This window comes from Bombina bombina, chromosome 12 (genome assembly GCF_027579735.1).
Source record: "Bombina bombina isolate aBomBom1 chromosome 12, aBomBom1.pri, whole genome shotgun sequence".
NCBI lineage: Eukaryota > Metazoa > Chordata > Amphibia > Anura > Bombinatoridae > Bombina > Bombina bombina.
The window spans coordinates 48,859,182-48,879,181 of NC_069510.1; the positions used below are offsets into that span (position 1 = coordinate 48,859,182).

Sequence of the window (20,000 nt, forward strand, 5' to 3'; positions counted from 1 at the left end):
TCATAAAAACTGAGGCAGCAGACTTTGTGAAAATTAATATTTGTGCCATTTTCAAAACTTTTAGCCAGGACTGTATGTATGCATGTTTATATATATATATATATATATATATATATATATATATATATATATATATAAAAGTAGAGAGTGGACAAACACACAAGAAGGCACTCCTAGTGAAGATCGTCTATGACAATATTATTCAATGCAAGAAATATACAAATGCACACTCACGTGATTTAACCCCATCCAGTATGAGGTATAGATAAGGCACTTGTTTAAAGCTGGTATCTGTTTTTGGTCTCCTTGTTTTTCCTACTACAATCCTGTTCCTCTTTATCCTGTTAGAGCCAGGACCAGTCTCCCAGTAGGTGGTAGGGCTTTGGGCTAGTGGCCCTCTGGGTGTAAGAGGGATCCCAAGCAGTGTTCCCTCTAAGACCAATTTTGTGTGCGGCTCAGAAGTGAAACAGTTAATTAAATAGCCACACCCTGAAATTAGCAAACACTGCACAATGCAGATGGCAAGGTATGGTTCTTTTGTTAACTGTTTCACTGCTGGACTGCACACAAAACTGTCCTTAGAGGGAACACTGATCCCAAGGTAAGGGAGGTAATACGGGACCAGTGTATAAAATGTGTACGATTTCTTTAATATCCAAAACACAAATATATGTATACACAGTCAGTATTAGTACTCAGCTTTGTAGTTAAAATATTTCCAGCTGGAATCCAGTGTGCAGTATAAACAAACGTTTAAAATAAAGGCTAAAATCAGTCTGCAGCGTAAACGATTCTCTTATGTGTTTGACAATGTGCAATGATGCCTTACACTGGAACCGTTACTGTGCTGCTATGTACAATATAAAAGAACTATGCCATTAACCATGCAGGAATACTATTAACCTGATCACACTGTTATGTGTGCGATCTCTGGTTTGTAGCCTTCTATGCTATTTGCACAGAGTAAGTGTTGCGTGTGGCTCCGCCCCCCGCCACGCGCAACACTTGGACGAAGCAGCCGAGAGTGCAGGCATTTTGGGAACTGTCACACACGCTGTTACTATTGGATATTACTGTGGACAGCCTTTTTTGACTCCATACATGCTGAACTGGTTTGGATATCTAATTATATGAGCAATAGATGTACATAGAAATATATATATATATATACTAATATTATCTATCTGTAGTAGCATAATTTCGTAATTTATATTGTGATCTGGTTCCACTCCAAGTATTAGCACTATACCCCTAAGCGCAGACACGCCCTCCTATTGTATTATATATATATAATGATAAGATTATAAGACTCATTCTCCCTGGAAGCTCAGACGATTTTAATGGATTTTTGGTTTCAAAGTGCAAAATCGGTTATTCAGTATGCAAAAATAAACCTAAAGGAACAATTTCCCATATATTTTATACTCTGCAGCTGATATAACAAGCCATTGGTCGAAACTAATTTTACAGAACACTGTCCCTTAAAACCCCCCAAAAAGAAGGAACCAGATAATTGACATATCTGCATGCACAAACTTAAATACAAAGTGGTCTTGCTCAGGTATATTGTAATAAATCAGTTTTGTGACCCACAGACATATCTGCAAAATATAAATTCTTGTGTCGCTGAATGTTCACCACTAACTTTCCCTTTAACTTGGTGTAGGGTATTGGGACACTTTGAGAAACCCTTGTTTCTTGAATTGTGCAAGCACATGGTATTCGTGCAGCTACACGAAGGAGAATACATTTTTCGTCCTGGGCAGATGGATAACAGCATCTACGTGGTGCAAGACGGCATGTTGGAAGTCTGTATTCAAGAAAGCGTAAGTGGACGTTTGGTTCTTTAATTTTTTTGGGGGGACTTAAAGGGACACTGTAGTCAGAAACCAAAGTAAAATATTTGAAAAAACTAATGACTTAAAGGGATACTGAACCCAAAAAAGTTTCACAAAATACATAAAAAATGAATTGCAAAGTATAGTTACAATAACACCATCTGATAAAAGTTATTAAATACAAATATTGCACACAAAAGTGCTTAATATTGCACACAAAAGTGCTTAAGTAATATTTCAGTAGTGAAATAAGGTTTATTGGATTAACAGAAAATGTGCAATATGCATCAAAACGAAATTAGACAGGTGCTTACATTTGGGCACCCTTGTCATTTTGTTGATTTAAATTCCTGTAACTACCTAGCACTGATTAATTGGAGCACACAATTGGTTTGGTGAGCCCATTAAGCCTTGACCTTCATAGACAGGTGCATCCAATCATGAGAAAAGGTATTAAAGGTGGCCAATTGCAAGTTGTTGTTCTCTTTGACTCTCATCTGAAGAGTGGCAACATGGGGGCCTCAAAACAACTCTCAAATGACCTGAAAACAAAGATTATGGTTTAGGGGAAGGCTACAAAATGCTATCGCAGAGATTTAACCTGTTAGTGTCCACTGTGAGGAACATAGTGAGAAAATGGAAGACTACAGGCACAGTTCTTGTTAAGGCCAGAAGTGGCAGGCCAAGTAAAATATCGGAGAGGCAAAGGATGGTGAGAACGGTCAAAAACAGCCCACAGACCACCTCCAAAGACCTACAACATCATCTTGCTGCAGATGGTGTCACTGTGCATCGTTCAACAATTCAGCACACTTTGCACAAGGAGAAGCTGTATGGGAGAGTGATGCGTAAGAAGACTTTTCTGCACACACACCACAAACAGAGTCGCTTGAGGTATGCAAACGCACATTTTGACAAACCAGCTTCTTTTTGGAAGAAGGTGCTGTGGATTGATGAAACAAAGATAGAGTTATTTGGTCATAACAAGGGGCGTTATGCATGGTGGCAAAAGAACACAGCGTTCCAAGACAAACACTTGCTACCTACAGTAAAATTTGGTTGATGTTCCATCATGCTGTGGGGCTGTAGGGCTGTGTGGCCAGTGCCGGTACTGGGAATCTTGTTAAAGTTGAGGGTCGCATGGATTCCACTCAATATCAGCAGATACTTGAGAATAATGTTGAGGAATCAGTGACAAAGTTGAAGTTACACCAGGGCTGGATATTTCAACAACACGACGACCCAAACCACTGCTTAAAATCTACTCTGGCATTTATGCAGAGGAACAAGTACAATGTTCTGGAATGGCCATCCCAGTCCCCAGACCTGAATATCATTGAAAATCTGTCGGGTGATTTGAAGCGAGCTGTCCATGCTCGGCAGCCATCAAACCTAACTGAACTGGAGATGTTTTGCAAGGAGGAATGGTCCAAAATACCTTCATGCAGAATCCAGACACTCATTACATGCTATAGGGAGCGTCTAGAGGCTGTTATTTCTGCTAAAGGAGGCTCTACTAAATATTGATGCAATTATTATGTTGGGGTGCCCAAATTTATGCACCTGTCTAATTTCGTTTTGATGCATATTGCACATTTTCTGTTAATCCAATAAACCTAATTTCACTATATATTTCACATTCCAATGTTTTGCACATAGCAGAATATGTTCTATGTATTTGTAAATATATATTTCTTTATATATACTGTGTGTATATGTATCGCCCATAGCGATTACCTTGCAGGACATGGCTGCAATCATGAATAATACCCTGTCAGAGGTATTATCTAGATTGCCTGAATTAAGAGGCAAGCGAGATAGCTCTGGGGTTAGGAGAGATTCAGAGCGCGCAAATGCTGTTAGAGCCATGTCTGATACTGCGTCACAGTATGCAGAACATGAGGACGGAGAGCTTCAGTCTGTGGGTAACATCTCTGACTCTGGGAAACCTGATTCAGAGATTTCTAATTTTAAATTTAAGCTTGAGAACCTCCGTGTATTGCTTGGGGAGGTATTAGCTGCTCTGAATGACTGTAACACAGTTGCAATTCCAGAGAAATTGTGTAGGCTGGATAGATACTATGCGGTGCCGGTGTGTACTGACGTTTTTCCTATACCTAAAAGGCTTACAGAAATTATTAGCAAGGAGTGGGATAGACCCGGTGTGCCCTTTTCCCCACCTCCTATATTTAGAAAAATGTTTCCAATAGACGCCACTACACGGGACTTATGGCAGACGGTCCCTAAGGTGGAGGGAGCAGTTTCTACTTTAGCAAAGCGTACCACTATCCCGGTTGAGGACAGTTGTGCTTTTTCAGATCCAATGGATAAAAAATTGGAGGGTTACCTTAAGAAAATGTTTATTCAACAAGGTTTTATTTTACAGCCCCTTGCATGCATTGCGCCTGTCACTGCTGCGGCGGCATTCTGGTTTGAGGCCCTGGAAGAGGCCATCCAGACAGCTCCATTGAATTAAATTATTGACAAGCTTAGAACGCTTAAGCTAGCTAACTCATTTGTTTCTGATGCCATTGTTCATTTGACTAAACTAACGGCTAAGAATTCCGGATTCGCCATCCAGGCGCGTAGGGCGCTATGGCTTAAATCCTGGTCAGCTGACGTGACTTCAAAGTCTAAATTACTCAACATTCCTTTCAAGGGGCAGACCTTATTCGGGCCTGGCTTGAAGGAAATTATTGCTGACATTACTGGAGGCAAGGGTCATACCCTTCCTCAGGACAGGGCCAAATCAAAGGCCAAACAGTCTAATTTTCGTGCCTTTCGAAATTTCAAGGCAGGAGCAGCATCAACTTCCTCCGCTTCAAAACAAGAGGGAACTGTTGCTCATTCCAGACAGGCCTGGAAACCTAACCAGTCCTGGAACAAGGGCTAGCAGGCCAGGAAGCCTGCTGCTGCCCCCAAGACAGTATGAAGGAACGGCCCCCTATCCGGAAACGGATCTAGTGGGGGGCAGACTTTCTCTCTTCGCCCAGGCGTGGGCAAGAGATGTTCAGGATCCCTGGGCGTTGGAGATCATATCTCAGGGATATCTTCTGGACTTCAAAGCTTCTCCTCCACAAGGGAGATTTCATCTTTCAAGGTTATCATCAAACCAGATAAAGAAAGAGGCATTCCTAAGCTGTGTGCAAGACCTCCTAGTAATGGGAGTGATCCATCCAGTTCCGTGGACGGAACAAGGACAGGGATTTTATTCAAATCTGTTTGTGGTTCCCAAGAAAGAGGGAACCTTCAGACCAATCTTGGATCTAAAGATCTTAAACAAATTCCTCAGAGTTCCATCATTCAAAATGGAAACTATTCGGACCATCCTACCCATGATCCAAGAGGGTCAGTACATGACCACAGTGGACTTAAAGGATGCCTACCTTCACATACCGATTTACAAAGATCATCATCGGTTCCTAAGGTTTGCCTTTCTAGACAGGCATTACCAATTTGTAGCTCTTCCCTTCGAGTTGGCCACTGCCCCGAGAATTTTTACAAAGGTTCTGGGCTCACTTCTGGCGGTTCTAAGACCGCAAGGCATAGCGGTGGCTCCGTATCTAGAAGACATCCTGATACAGGCGTCAAGCTTTCAAATTTCCAAGTCTCATACAGAGATAGTTCTGGCATTTCTGAGGTCGCATGGGTGGAAAGTGAACGTGGAAAAGAGTTCTCTATCACCACTCACAAGAGTCTCCTTCCTAGGGACTCTTATAGATTCTGTAGAGATGAAAATTTACCTGACGGAGTCCAGGTTATCAAAACTTCTAAATGCTTGCCGTGTCCTTCATTCCATTCCACGCCCGTCAGTGGCTCAGTGCATGGAAGTAATCGGCTTAATGGTAGCGGCAATGGACATAGTGCCATTTGCGCGCCTGCATCTCAGACCACTGCAATTATGCATGCTAAGTCAGTGGAATGGGGATTACTCAGATTTGTCCCCTCTACTAAATCTGGATCAAGAGACCAGAGATTCTCTTCTCTGGTGGCTTTCTCTGGTCCATCTGTCCAAGGGTATGACCTTTCGCAGGCCAGATTGGACGATTGTAACAACAGATGCCAGCCTTCTAGGTTGGGGGGCAGTCTGGAACTCCCTGAAGGCTCAGGGATCGTGGACTCAGGAGGAGAAACTCCTCCCAATAAATATTCTGGAGTTAAGAGCAATATTCAATGCTCTTCTAGCTTGGCCTCAGTTAGCAACACTGAGGTTCATCAGATTTCAGTCGGACAACATCACGACTGTGGCTTACATCAACCATCAAGGGGGAACCAGGAGTTCCCTAGCGATGTTAGAAGTCTCAAAGATAATTCGCTGGGCAGAGTCTCACTCTTGCTACCTGTCAGCGATCCACATCCCAGGCGTAGAGAACTGGGAGGCGGATTTTCTAAGTCGTCAGACTTTTCATCCGGGGGAGTGGGAACTCCATCCGGAGGTGTTTGCTCAACTGGTCCATCGTTGGGGCAAACCAGAACTGGATCTCATGGCGTCTCGCCAGAACGCCAAGCTTCCTTGTTACGGATCCAGGTCCAGGGACCCGGGAGCAACGCTGATAGATGCTCTAGCAGCTCCTTGGTTCTTCAACCTGGCCTATGTGTTTCCACCGTTTCCTCTGCTCCCTCGACTGATTGCCAAAATCAAACAGGAGAGAGCATCAGTGATTCTGATATGCATACCTGGTATGCAGACCTAGTGGACATGTCATCTCTTCCACCATGGACTCTGCCTCTGAGGCAGGACTTTCTAATACAAGGTCCTTTCAATCATCCAAATCTACTTTCTCTGAGACTGACTGCATGGAGATTGAACGCTTGATTCTATCAAGGCGTGGCTTCTCCGAGTCAGTCATTGATACCTTAATACAGGCTCGGAAGCCTGTCACCAGGAAAATCTACCATAAGATATGGCGTAAATATCTTTATTGGTGTGAATCCAAGAGTTACTCATGGAGTAAGGTTAGGATTCCTAGGATATTGTCCTTTCTCCAAGAGGGTTTGGACAAAGGCTTATCAGCTAGTTCTTTAAAAGGACAGATCTCTGCTCTGTCTATTCTTTTGCACAAGCGTCTGGCAGAAGTTCCAGACGTCCAGGCATTTTGTCAGGCTTTGGTTAGGATTAAGCCTGTGTTTAAAACTGTTGCTCCCCCGTGGAGCTTAAACTTGGTTCTTAAAGTTCTTCAGGGAGTTCCGTTTGAACCCCTTCATTCCATTGATATTAAACTTTTATCTTGGAAAGTTCTGTTTTTGATGGCTATTTCCTCGGCTCGAAGAGTCTCTGAGTTATCTGCCTTACATTGTGATTCTCCTTATCTGATTTTTCTTTCAGACAAGGTAGTTCTGCGTACCAAACCTGGGTTTTTACCTATGGTGGTTTCTAACAGGTATATCAATCAAGAGATTGTTGTTCCATCATTGTGTCCTAATCCTTCTTCAAAGAAGGAACGTCTTTTGCATAATCTGGACGTAGTCCGTGCCTTGAAGTTTTACTTACAGGCTACTAAAGATTTTCGTCAAACATCTGCCCTGTTTGTTGTTTACTCTGGACAGAGGAGAGGTCAAAAAGCTTCGGCAACCTCTCTCTCCTTTTGGCTTCAGAGCATAATACGCTTAGCCTATGAGACTGCTGGACAGCAGCCCCCTGAAAGGATTACAGCTCATTCTACTAGAGCTGTGGCTTCAACCTGGGCCTTTAAAAATGAGGCCTCTGTTGAACAGATTTGCAAGGCTGCGACTTGGTCTTCGCTTCAAACCTTTTCAAAATTTTACAAATTTGACACTTTTGCTTCTTCGGAGGCTGTTTTTGGGAGAAAGGTTCTACAGGCAGTGGTTCCTTCCATTTAAGTTCCTGCCTTGTCCCTCCCATCATCCGTGTACTACCTGTAAACTACAGTCACCACTGCACCCTATGGTTTCTCCTTTCTCGTCTTGTTTCGGTCGAATGACTGGATATGACAGTGAGGGGAGGAGCTATATAGCAGCTCTGCTGTGGGTGATCCTCTTGCAACTTCCTGTTGGGAAGGAGAATATCCCACAAGTAATGGATGATCCGTGGACTGGATACACTACAAGAGAAATAAATGTATCAGGTAAGCATAAATTATGTTTTTTTACTTTCTGCCCCCCCACACTTTTTTTCCTCCAATGACTTCTATGGGGGAATAGGTTATCGCACATGCGATATTGTAAGTTCAACTTTTTGCATGTGAGGGGTTAGTGCGAGAGCGATAACTTTTTTACTTTCAACTCGTAATACCAGTGCAACCTGACGCACGCAAAAAGTTTACTATTAGCGCTCTAGCAAAAGAGATAAATAACGCTTCACTAGTAATCTGGCCAAAAAATGTTTTCGGTTTATGATGCTGTCTATAGGAGCCCATGCTTCCTAGCAATGCTAGCACTATTTCCTGCCATTTATTTCTCCAGGCACCTACCTATGTATCTTTTCAACAAAGAATATCATTGGAACAAACAAATTTAAACAGACGTAAGTTTGAACTTTCTAATTTGCTTCTATTATCAAATTTTCTTCATTCTCTTGGTATCGTTTGTTGAGAAGCAGGAACATATGCTTAGGAGCCGGACCATTTCCGGGGCACTATATGGCAGCAGTTTTACAAGAATATTATCCATTTCCAAGAGCACTGGATAGCAGCACTATTTCCTGACACATAGTACCCCAGATGCTTACCCTAGCTATCTCTTCAACACAGAATATCATCGAAACAAAGCAAATGTAATAATAGAGTCAATTTAAACTTTATTTTTTAAATTGTATTTTCCGTCTGAATCACAAAATAAAATTGTTGTGTTTTGTATCCCTATAAAATTGCTTCAGCAGATTAGTTCAATCTATCCATTCTTCTATTTCTTTCATAAAATTGGCAAGAGTCCATGAGCTAGTGACATATGGGATATACATTCCTACCAGGAGGGGCAAAGTTTCCCAAACATAAAAATGCCTATAAATACACCCCTCACCACACCCACAAATCAGTTTTACAAACTTTGCCTCCTATGGAGGTGGTAAAGTAAGTTTGTGCTTGATTTTTTGATTTCTTCTAAGCATTCTGAAGCCCAATTCCTCTCAGAGTACAGTGTTTGTCAGAGGGATGTGAAGAGAGTATCGCCTATTGATTTTTTTATGGTTTCCCTCTCAGGAAATCTTTTCAAGGGTTCTCTGTTATCGGTCGTAGGGATTCATCTCCTACCTCCCTTTTCAGATCGACGATATACTCTTATATACCATTACCTCTGCTGATACTTTTTCAGTACTGGTTTGGCTATCTGCTATATGTGGATGGGTATCTTTCGGTAAGTAAGTATCATTATTTAAGACACTCTCAGCCAGTGGCGTCACTAGGGGGGGGGGTGCGGGGGGTGCGGGCCGCACCTGGGTGACACCCACCAGGGGGTGACACCAAAAAAATTTTTTTTATTGAAATTCAAAGAAATACAATGTTGAGATGCATAGATTATTTTATTAGGGGCTGGCATTTGTGAACATTAGTGGGACTGGGGAAGTTGTAGACACACAATTTTTTTGCCCCTTGAGCCAGTGCTGCAATTTCAACAAATAGTTTTCCCGGCTGCTTTTGCTTGTTTCTACTTTGCTCCTCCCCTGCCCAATTTCACTATTAATGTTGTGGGTGTGCCGTGGGGCTTGCAAAGTTGCGCTGCTAGCCTAAACCTGCCTGCCTATCTGTGCTCACTGCTCAGTGACATGCGGCCCAGGGCTGTGCACTGACAGACTTGGAACAGAGTCAGAGAGCAGAATTTTCATAGTTTGCGCGCCTAAACCTTTTCTTCAGTGATTTATTTTAGAGTGCTCTGTTTATCTTTCATTTGATGCTCTGCTGAGCCAGGGAGCAGCTCTAGGCATGAGCTTTATAATTAATGCAGTGCAGTTTACATATTTTGTATGTGTGTTTGCCTGTGTTTTTGTGTGTGTCTGCTTTCTGGGGGGGTGACACCATGACTTACCGCACCGTGTGACACCAACCCTAGTGACGCCACTTCTCTCAGCTATATGTATTTTACTTATATTTGCCATGAGCCAGGTATATGTGTATTTCCCTTTGCAGTCTGGCAGTTTCATTATGGGAATCATGTTTTAGGAAGTTTGTCTTACCTGGGGTATAGTCTTTTTTCCAATTTGACTTGTTTTCTCTTTTGAAAAACTTGCGGGCAATTAGGCTCGCGAAGGCGCAAAATGCTGTATTGCATCTATAATGACGCAAGTTCGTCATTTCCTGCGTCTTAATTGATGCCAGGTTGTTTGGCGTAAAATTGTGTTTGTTATGACGCTAATTGCGTCATTTCCGGATGTTTGTTGGCGTAAAAAAAAAAATTAACTTCCTTTTGCGTTGTGCGTCATACTTGGCGCCAAAAAATTTAGTTTATTTTTCCTCACTTCCTATATGCTTCTTGCCTTCTTTATGTTCAGAGGGCTATTCTATTTGCTTTTTTGTCAATTTTAGCATTTGCATTTTTTCCCATTCCTGAAACTGCTATATGTGGAAATAAGATATTTATGTTTAAATTTTCTTTTTTCTTTTACATTTTACAAGATGTTCCAATCTGATCATGTCTCAGAAGCTGCTAAGTGTATCTGCTAAGTGTATCTGTTGTAAGCTAGTGAAGATTATATCTCCAGCTGTAGTATGTAACAGTTTTCATGATAAGCTTTTGCTTGCAGAAAAGGTTTCTATTACTGCTAGTACAGTATCTATTGTTCCTTCAACATCTAAAGTACATGATATCCCTGTTGATATGAAAAATTATATTAACCCTCGTCCTGAAAAGACAAAGAAGAGGCGCTCTGGTAGCATATAATAGGCGCACCTCTTTTTCTTTTCGGACATACAACAAACTTGTGTAGTCCTATCCCCTCTTATTGAAAAATTATATTGCTGATGCGATACAGAAGGCTATGTCTGCTATTCCGCCTTTAAATAAACGTAAAAGGTCTTTTAAAACTTCTCATACTACTGATGAAATTTGTAATGTCCGACAACATACTGATATATCCACCTCTGATGAGGATCTCTCTGATTCAGAATATCCTAATTCAGACATTGACACTGATACATCATCTTATATTTTTAAGATTGAGTATATTTGTTCCTTGTGTTGATAACTTTGGATATTGAGGAGTCTGGTCCTCTTGATAATAAATCCAGTAAGCGTTAATTTCTGTCTATAAACCTCCTGTGTCTACTCCTGAGGTTTTTCCTGTTCCTGATGCTATTTCTGATGTGATTGCTAAGGAATGGTCTAAACTTGGTACTTCTTTTGTTCCTTCTTCAAGGTTTAAAAAGTTGTATCCTTTGCCAGTGGCTAAATTAGAGTTTTGGGGAAAAGTCCCTAAGGTTGATGGGGCTATTTCTACTCTTGCTAAATGTACTACTATTCCTATGGAAGATAGTACTTCTTTTAAGGATCCTTTAGATAGGAACATTGAATCTTATCTAAGGAAAGCTTATTTACATTCTGGCTATATTCTCAGACCTGCCATTCCTATGGGTGATGTTGCGGCTGCATCAACATTTTGGTTGGATAGCTTAGCACAACGGGAAAAAGATTCTGATTTGCATAGCATTGTTCGTTTGCTTCAACATGCTAATCATTTTATCTGTGATGCTATATTTGATATCATCAAAATTGATGTTAAATCTATGACTTTGGCTATTTTAGCTAGAAGAGCTTTATGGCTGAAATCATGGAATGCTGACATGGTATCTATCTATCTATTGGGTACTTATAGAGCACGAACTAATCGCTAAGGGATAGGGGATAGGAGAAAGGGGGGAGATGGGCATTCAGTCGAAGAGCCAGGTTTTGAGGTCCTTTCTGAACTTTGTAAGGGAGGTGGATTGTCTGAGGTGAAGCGGGAGGGTGTTCCATATCTTTGCCGCCATGTGGGAGAAGGATCTTCCACCCACTGTGGATTTGCTGATGCGGGGGATGACTGCGAGTGCTTGGTCGGCCGATCGGAGTTGTCTGGCGGGGGTTTAGAAATTTACACGGTGGTTGAGGTATTCAGGTCCGATGTTGTGTAGGGCCTTGATCGCATGGGTAAGGAGCTTGAAGGTGATTCTCTTGTTGATGGGGAGCCAGTGAAGGTTCCTTAGGTGTTCGGTGATGTGGCATTGGAGGGGGATGTCAAGGATGAGTCTGGCTGAGGCGTTCTGGATACGTTGGAGTCTCTTTTGGAGTTTGATGGTGGAGCCGGCATAGAGTGCGTTGCCGTAGTCTAACCGGCTGCTGACGAGGGCGTGGGTGACTGTTTTCTTTCGGTAGGGATCCACTTGAAGATTTTTCGTAGCAGGTGGAGAATGTTGAAGCATGTTGAGGTGATGGCATTGATTTGTCGGTCCATGGAGAGTGAGGAGTCCAGGATGAAGCCTAGATTTTGTGCGTGGTCGGTTGGGGTTGGAGGGTGACCGAGGGCTGTGGGCCACCAGGAGTTGTCCCATGCGGATTTATTGGGTCCAAGGAGGAGGACTTCGGTTTTGTCTGTGTTCAGTTTGAGCCGGTTGTCCTTCATCCAGGCGGCGACTGCTGTCAGGCCTTAGTGGACGTTCTTTTTGGCGGTGGTGGGATCTCGGGTGAGTGAGATGATTAACTGGGTGTCGTCGGCATAGGAGACAATGTTGAGGTTGTGGTGTCGGATGGCGGCAAGACGGGCCATGTAGATGTTGAAGAGGGTGGGGCTCAGCGAAGAGCCTTGCGGTACACCGCAGTTGACTGGTGTGGGTTTGGAGGAGAAAGGTGGGAGTCTGACTTTCTGGGTCCTGCCCGTGAGGAAGGAGGTGATCCATTCCAGGGCTTTGCTGCGGATGCCGGCATCGTGTAGGCGGGTGCGGAGGGTGTTTTGGTCGACAGTATCGAAAGCTGCTGAGAGGTCTAGGAGGATGAGGGCGGCGGTTTCTCCTCGGTCGAGCATGGCGCGGATGTCGTCTGTGGCAGCGAGGAGGGCGGTCTCGGTGCTGTGGTTGCTTCTGAAACCGGATTGGGAGTGATCCACCTTCATGCATATCTAAATCTAGGTTGCTATCTCTTAACATTCCAGGGTAATAATTTATTTGGTTCCCAATTGGATTCTATTATTTCCGCTATTACTGGAGGGAAGGGAGTTTTTTTTGCCCCAAGATATAGTCTAGGGGTAAATCTAAAGCTTCTAATCGATTTTGTTCCTTTCGTCAGAATAGAGAACAAAAAAAAACACTCTTCCCTCTAAGGACTCTGGCTCCAATTGGAAGCCATATTCGAGTTGGAATAAATCCAAGCCTTATAAGAAGCCAAAGCCAGCCCCCAAGACTGCATGAAGGTGCGGCCCTCAATCCAGTTCTACTCATGGGGGGTAGATTGAAATTATTTCAAGAGATTTGGGCAGGTTCCGTTCAGAATTCTTGGATTCAGAATATTTTTTCTCAGGGGTATCGAATAGGTTTCAGAATAAGACCTCCTGTGAGGAGATTTTTTTTTCTCTCTCTCATGTTTCATCAAATCCTGTGAAAGCTCAGGCCTTTCTGAGGTTTGTTTCAGATCTGGAGCTTTCAGGGGTAATTGTACCAGTTTCACTTCTGGAACAGGGTCTGGGTTTTTATTCAAATCTATGCATTGTCCCGAAGAAGGAAAATTCATTCAGACCAGTTCTAGATCTGAAGTTTTTTAATCAATTTGTAAGGGTCCCAACTTTCAAGATGGTGACTATAAGGACTATTCTGCCTTTTGTTCAGCAAGGTCATTACATGTCCTCAATAGACTTACAGGATGCATATCTTCACATTCCTATTCATCCAGACCACTATCGGTTTCTGAGATTCTCTTTTCTAGACAAGCATTACCAATTTGTCGCTCTTACATTTTGCCTATCGACAGCTCCAATAATCTTTTCAAAGGTTCTATGTACCCTTCTATCTGTAATCAGAGAGCAGGGTATTGAGGTATTTCCTTATTTGGACGATATCTTGGTACTGGCTCAATCTTTTCATTTAGTAGAATCTCACACAAATCAACTTGTGTTTCTTCAAAGTCATGGTTGGAGGATCAATTTACCAAAGAGTTTCTTGATTCCTCAGACAAGGGTCACCTTTTTAGGTTTCCAGATAGATTCAGTGTCCATGACATTGTCTTTAACAGACAAGAGACGAATGAAATTGGTTTCTGCCTGTCGAAACCTTCAGTCTCGATCATTCCCTTCAGTGGCTATGTGCATGGAAGTTTTAGGTCTCATGACTGCAGCATCGGACGCAATCCCCATTGCTCGTTTTTATATGAGACCTCTTCAGCTTTGCATAATGAATCAATGGTGCAGGGATTATACTCAGATATCACAATTGATATTCTTAAATCCCAACACTCAACTCTCTCTGACTTGGTGGTTAAACCATCACCTTATTGTTCAAGGGGCCTCCTTTGTTCGTCCTTCCTGGACTGTGATTTCAACAGATGCAAGTCTCACAGGTTGGGGAGCTGTCTAGGGGTCTCTGACAGCACAAAGGGGTTTGGAATCCTCAAGAGGCAAGGTTACCAATCAATATTTTAGAACGCCGTGCTTTTTTCAGGGCTCTTCAGGCTTGGCCTCTACTAAAGAGAGAATCATTCATTCGTTTTCAGACAGACAATATCACAACTGTGGCATATGTCAATCATCAGGGTGGGACTCGCAGTCCTTTAGCGATGAAAGAAGTATCTTGGATACTTTTTTGGGCGGAATCCTACTCATGTCTAATTTCTGCAATACATATCGCAGGTGTAGACAATTGGGAAGCGGATTATCTCAGTCGTCAGTCTTTACATCCGGGGGAGTGGCAACTCCATCCAGATGTATTTTGTCAGATTGTACAGATGTGAGAGCTTCCCGAAATAGATCTGATGGCTTCCCATCTAAACAAAAAGCTTCCCAGGTACCTTTCCAGGTCCAGGCATCCTCATGCTTAGATGGTGGATGCGTTAGCAGTTCCTTGGTTTTACCAACCTGCTTACATTTTTGCGCGTCTGGTTCTTCTTCCAAGGGTGATCTCCAAGATCATAATGGAACAATTGCATGTGTTTCTGATAGCACCAGCATGGCCTCACAGGTTTTGGTATGCAGATCTTGTTCGGAATTCCAGTTGCCAACCTTGGCCACTTCCTTTAAGGCCAGACCTTCTGTCTCAAGGGCCGTTTTTCCATCAGTATTTCAAATTGCTAAATTGAAGGTATGGAAATTGAACGCTTAGTGCTCAGTCATAGAGGTTTCTCTGACTCAGTGAATAATACTATGCTACAGGCTCAGAAAGATTTATTATTGAGTTTGGAAGACTTACATTTCATGGTGTTCTCATAAATTCTCTTGGCATTCTTTTAGAATTCCTAGAATCTTTCAGTTTCTTCAGGATGGTTTGGATAAAGGTTTGTCTACAAGTACTTTGAAAGGACAAATCTCTGCTCTTTCTGTTTTATTTCATAGAAAGATTTCTAATCTTCCTGACATTCAATGTTTTGGTCAGGCTTTGGTTCGTATCAAGCCTGTTAATTAAATCAATTTCTCCTCCTTGGAGTCTTAATTTGGTTTTAAAGGCTTTTGCAGGCTCCTCCGTTTGAGCCTATGCATTCTATGGATATTAAACTACTTTCTTGGAAAGTATTGATCCTTTTGGCTATCTCTTCAGCTAGAAGAGTTTCTGAATTGTCTGCTCTCTCTTGTGAGTCACCACTTCTTGGGCTTTTAATAATGAATCTTCGGTTGATCAGATTTGCAAAGCAGCAACTTCGTCTTCTTTGCATACATTTACTACATTTTGCCATTTCAATGTATTTGCTTCTTCTGAAGCAGTCTGTGGTAGAAAAGTTCTTCAGGCAGCTGTCTCAGTTTGATTCTTCTGCTTATGATTTTAGTTTTTTCTTGAAATTTATGAGAGAGACTTATTTTTTTGTGGATTTAATTTTTTCAGCGGAAATAGCTGTTTTTATTTATTTATTTATTTATTTTAGTTTTTAGTTTTAGAATGAAAGGTAGCACTTGGGGACATGCAGGACCCCTGTTCAAACATACACAAACAAAAGGATCGGACACGCAGGTCCGGTTGCAATAGCTGTCAAAACATTGATACATCATAAGTAAATTGCAGGGATTTGTGGTGAAAATAATTCACCAAGATTGAACCCTGGTGTGGGCTCTGAATATGGGAGGGGGAGGTGGTACTTATAAATTAAATTTAATGCTCCAAAGAGCAAGTCAGGATAAGTTGCTGTAATATATATTAATGGATTTATCCATATAGATTGAGGAGCAGGTTCTGTCAACATCTTGAAATGTAGGTAACAAAAAATTCCAGAGACAAGTGAGATGCACATTGTACCTAGTACACACTGTACTTAGCACCCACTGTACCTAGCACTCATTGTGCCTAGCACACACTGAACCCAGCACACACTGAACCCAGCACTCATTACACCTAGCACTCTTTGTACCTAGCACACACCGTACCCAGCACACATTATGCCTAGCACACACTGTTCTTAACACTCATTGTACCTAGCACACACTGTACCTAGCACACACTGTACCTAGCACACACTGTACCCAGCACATATTATACCCAGCACACGCTGAACCTAGCACACACTGTACCTAGCACTCATTGTACCTAGCACTCATTGTACCTAGCACACACTGTACCTAGCACACACTGTACCTAGCACGCGCTGTATCCAGTACACGCTGTGCCTAGCACACATTATACTTAGCACACATTGTACCTAGCACACATGAAACCTAGCACCCACTGTACCTAGCTCACGCTATACCTAGCACACGCCGTAGCCAGCACCCACCTTGCCTAGCACGCATTGAACCTAGCACACATTGTACCTAGCACACGCTGTACCTCGCACACACTGTGCCTAGCACACATTATACCTAGCACACATTATACCTAGCACACATTGTACCTAGCACCCATTGTACCTAGCTCACGCTATACCTAGCACGCGCCGTACCCAGCACCCGCCTTGCCAAGCACACGTTGAACCTAGCACACATGATACCTAGCACACATGATACCTAGCACACATGATACCTAACCTAAATTATGTTGGCAAAATTTAATTAGACAGCATCCTCTCTATATACTATAAATTAGCAGGCTTACTGTTTCACATAGTATCTTTAAAGCAAAACACACAATGCTAATGTAGATATTCCTAGGGCACCTTGTAAAAATATAAGCGTATGAGGAGTATATGTATTTATAAACTCCATGTATAGTGGTTTCAATCATAGTGATGGAAAAGCTCAATCTGTCAGAATCCATACTTTAGCCCCTATTGAAATGAATAACAACAATATACAGCTGTACACGCCAAACAAGATAGATTAATCTGAGTATGACTTACATGGAAACTACCAACTGCCTGCGGCTGCGTGTGTAAATCCTAAGGGAACATCAACTATGTAAATATATACTACACTTTTGTGAATTAAAATGCTAAAACAATTAACAGGTACCAAGTTAAGTAGCATTAACCAGCATAAAGTTTCTAGAGTCAGTTATAAATTTCCATATAGTATACAGTGTAGGAGTAAGAAAATGTAGAACAGGTCATATCTCCCATCTCAACATACTTTCATTTAACCCACTCCATGTCGAAAAAATATCAAACAACAGGAACATAGGGATAGAGGATGTCTCCACCTGGGTCAAAAGGCCGATATGTACTGCCTGCAAATCTTCATAACACAGGCTTCAAAAATTGGGCAGGAGGAAGGGGCGACAAAACCGAGGGAGTTCTCAAATGAGCTGTTCCAAGGCATTTACCGTCCCCATTTAGATCTAACAGTTGGATCCATACAGTCCGTTCCTGCTTCTCTCCGCCTGGAAGCCCCTTTGCTTCCATTCGTGGCAAAACTGATACTGGTATTCAGCGTTCCTGTGTGATTTTCCACCACCGGTAAGGATTTCGCAGTGATATCTTCTATCAGGGACAGCTTGCCCTCCCCCTCAAGACACACAGCCTCCATAGTCGCAGGTTTACTAACTCTCCCTATAGTCGGTTGTCGGGACACGGTTATGCGCACAGATGTGGCCATATTAGTCTGCTGAATCAGAGCGTCTTCCGTTCCCCTCTTAAGCAGCCTTTTTAACTGGGTTGGTAGGTTCTGGTGTGTTGCCCTAGGCTCCTTTTAGGGGTAGCATAGGAGAGTAACTTGGTACGCTTCTGCCCTGTTTGCCGTTTCAGGAACTTTGCATCACAGTCCGGGGATATGCTGTTGCGTAGCTAAGATGGCGCCTGCACCTGGATTACCAGCCGTGTCTTTTAACATCTGGGCTTCTCTTATAAAGCTACTCTGCAACGTCGATCACCTTATGCTGCGGTTAGCCTCTGAATGAGATCCGCTATTGATGTTCATGTAGCTCTGTATCTTGTGGCCTTATAAACTCAGTTTCACCGGGAACAGGCTTGTTGTCAAGATAGCGCTTGCTATCTCTTAACTGTTATTCTGATCTGCATGTTCAGCCTCTCCTGCTCCTGAAAGGTTGCACACTGCCAATTTCTGGGTGCCGGCGGGATCAGGCTGGAGTCCGCTGTTAATATCCACTAGTATAATCTTGCTAAATATAAAAATGTGAGCTTTTTCATGTCAAAGAAGCAGGAGCTCACTCGCAGTGCAGCTGCCTCCATCGAGCGCTGGTCCCGCCCCAGCTGTTTTTATTTTATCCCTCCCTTTCTAGTGACTCTTCTGTGGTCTTCCACATCTTGGGTATTTCTATCCCTTACGTCACTAGCTCATGGACTCTTGCCAATTACATGAAAGAAAACATAATTTATGTTAGAACTTACCTTTTAAATTCATTTCTTTCATATTGGCAAGAGTCCATGAGGCCCACCCCTTTTTTGGTGATTATGATTTTGGTATAAAAGCACAATTATATTTCCAGTTCCTCTTTTTGTATGCTTTTTTACTCTTTATTTTATCACCCCACTACTTGACTGTTCGTTAAACTGATTTGTGGGTGTGGTGAGGGGTGTATTTATAGGCTTTTTGAGGTTTGGGAAACTTTGCCCCTCCTGGTAGGATTGTATATCCCATACCTCACTAGCTCATGGACTCTTGCCAATATGAAAGAAATTAATTTATCAGGTAAGTTCTTACATCAATTATGTTTTTCCCTCCTGTGCCTTCGGATCTCTGCAGAGCTGTTCTCTTCTTTTAACCCTCTACAAGTGCCAGTTGGTGAAGTTGTGCATTTTCATACTGATTGCTGTCATGCTGGAGCTCACATATTCTTGCACCCTGTGACAGAAGTGGTGAACGTTCTCAGATCAGTGATGTTGCAGCATTTTCACAGGCGTATAGTGCGCTTTGCTTTAGTACACATAATACAAAGAGGGAGGTTTACATTTGACAGTTTTTATACATAATTTAAAAACATAACATATATAAAAAAGGCCTCACAAGTATTACAGAGCACTGCAACCACTGCAGGATTGTAAAGCTCCTACATTGTAACATACAAACTAACCCAAAGTGTACAATACAGCTAACAAAAAGCCTGCAATGTTATTGGTCAGTGAATATGCATTAACGGTGCAAGAATAAGCTCCAAGATGGCAATGCTTAGTATGAAAGGGTGGAGCTTGACTCACTGGCACCAGTAAGCTGTTATAGTAAAGGAACAGCGTTGTCACGTCCACCGTAGCTCGCCTCTGGCGGGCTGAATTCCCCTGGTGGAATTCAGCATTGCACACAAGCGCTATTGTGCGCTCGCGTGCAATCCCCCCCCTGCCCGCGCACAGCTAATCACGCGCGGGCAGGAGACCAGAGAGATTGAAATTCGCCACCTAAGAGGTGGCGAAAGGGTAGGGAAGCAGCGGTCTAATGACCGCTGCTTGTTATATACGACGTGCAGGTCCTCTTGTGAGAACCTGCAGTCTTAGGCAGGTGAAAGCCTGCCGAAGAGGTTGATAAATCGACCCCTTAGTAGTATGGGCAGATAAATGGAGAAAAACTAACTTGAACATTTTCTTTCCTTGAAACTTTGTAAAAATATGTTTTACTTTTTAGAATGGGCAATTGTTGGGTGCTTACTTTTCTTTTATTTATTACTCTGCTAATCTCAAGTATTTTTAATGGAACACTGGTGGGTTGGAACAGCTCTTTGGAGAAGTTTG

At 42.5% G+C, this 20,000-nt stretch overlaps 1 protein-coding gene across 9 annotated transcripts in view; it reads left to right on the top strand.

The window, feature by feature from the left end:
- PNPLA7 (patatin like phospholipase domain containing 7) overlaps positions 1–20,000 on the top strand; it is a 503,274-nt gene that overhangs the window by 176,165 nt on the left and 307,109 nt on the right. For all 9 annotated transcript variants that reach the window (XM_053695647.1, XM_053695646.1, XM_053695653.1 and 6 more), the window contains one exon: positions 1,667–1,826. In XM_053695647.1, coding sequence (XP_053551622.1) covers positions 1,667–1,826 — 160 coding nt within the window. The remainder of the gene's footprint in view (positions 1–1,666; positions 1,827–20,000) is intronic.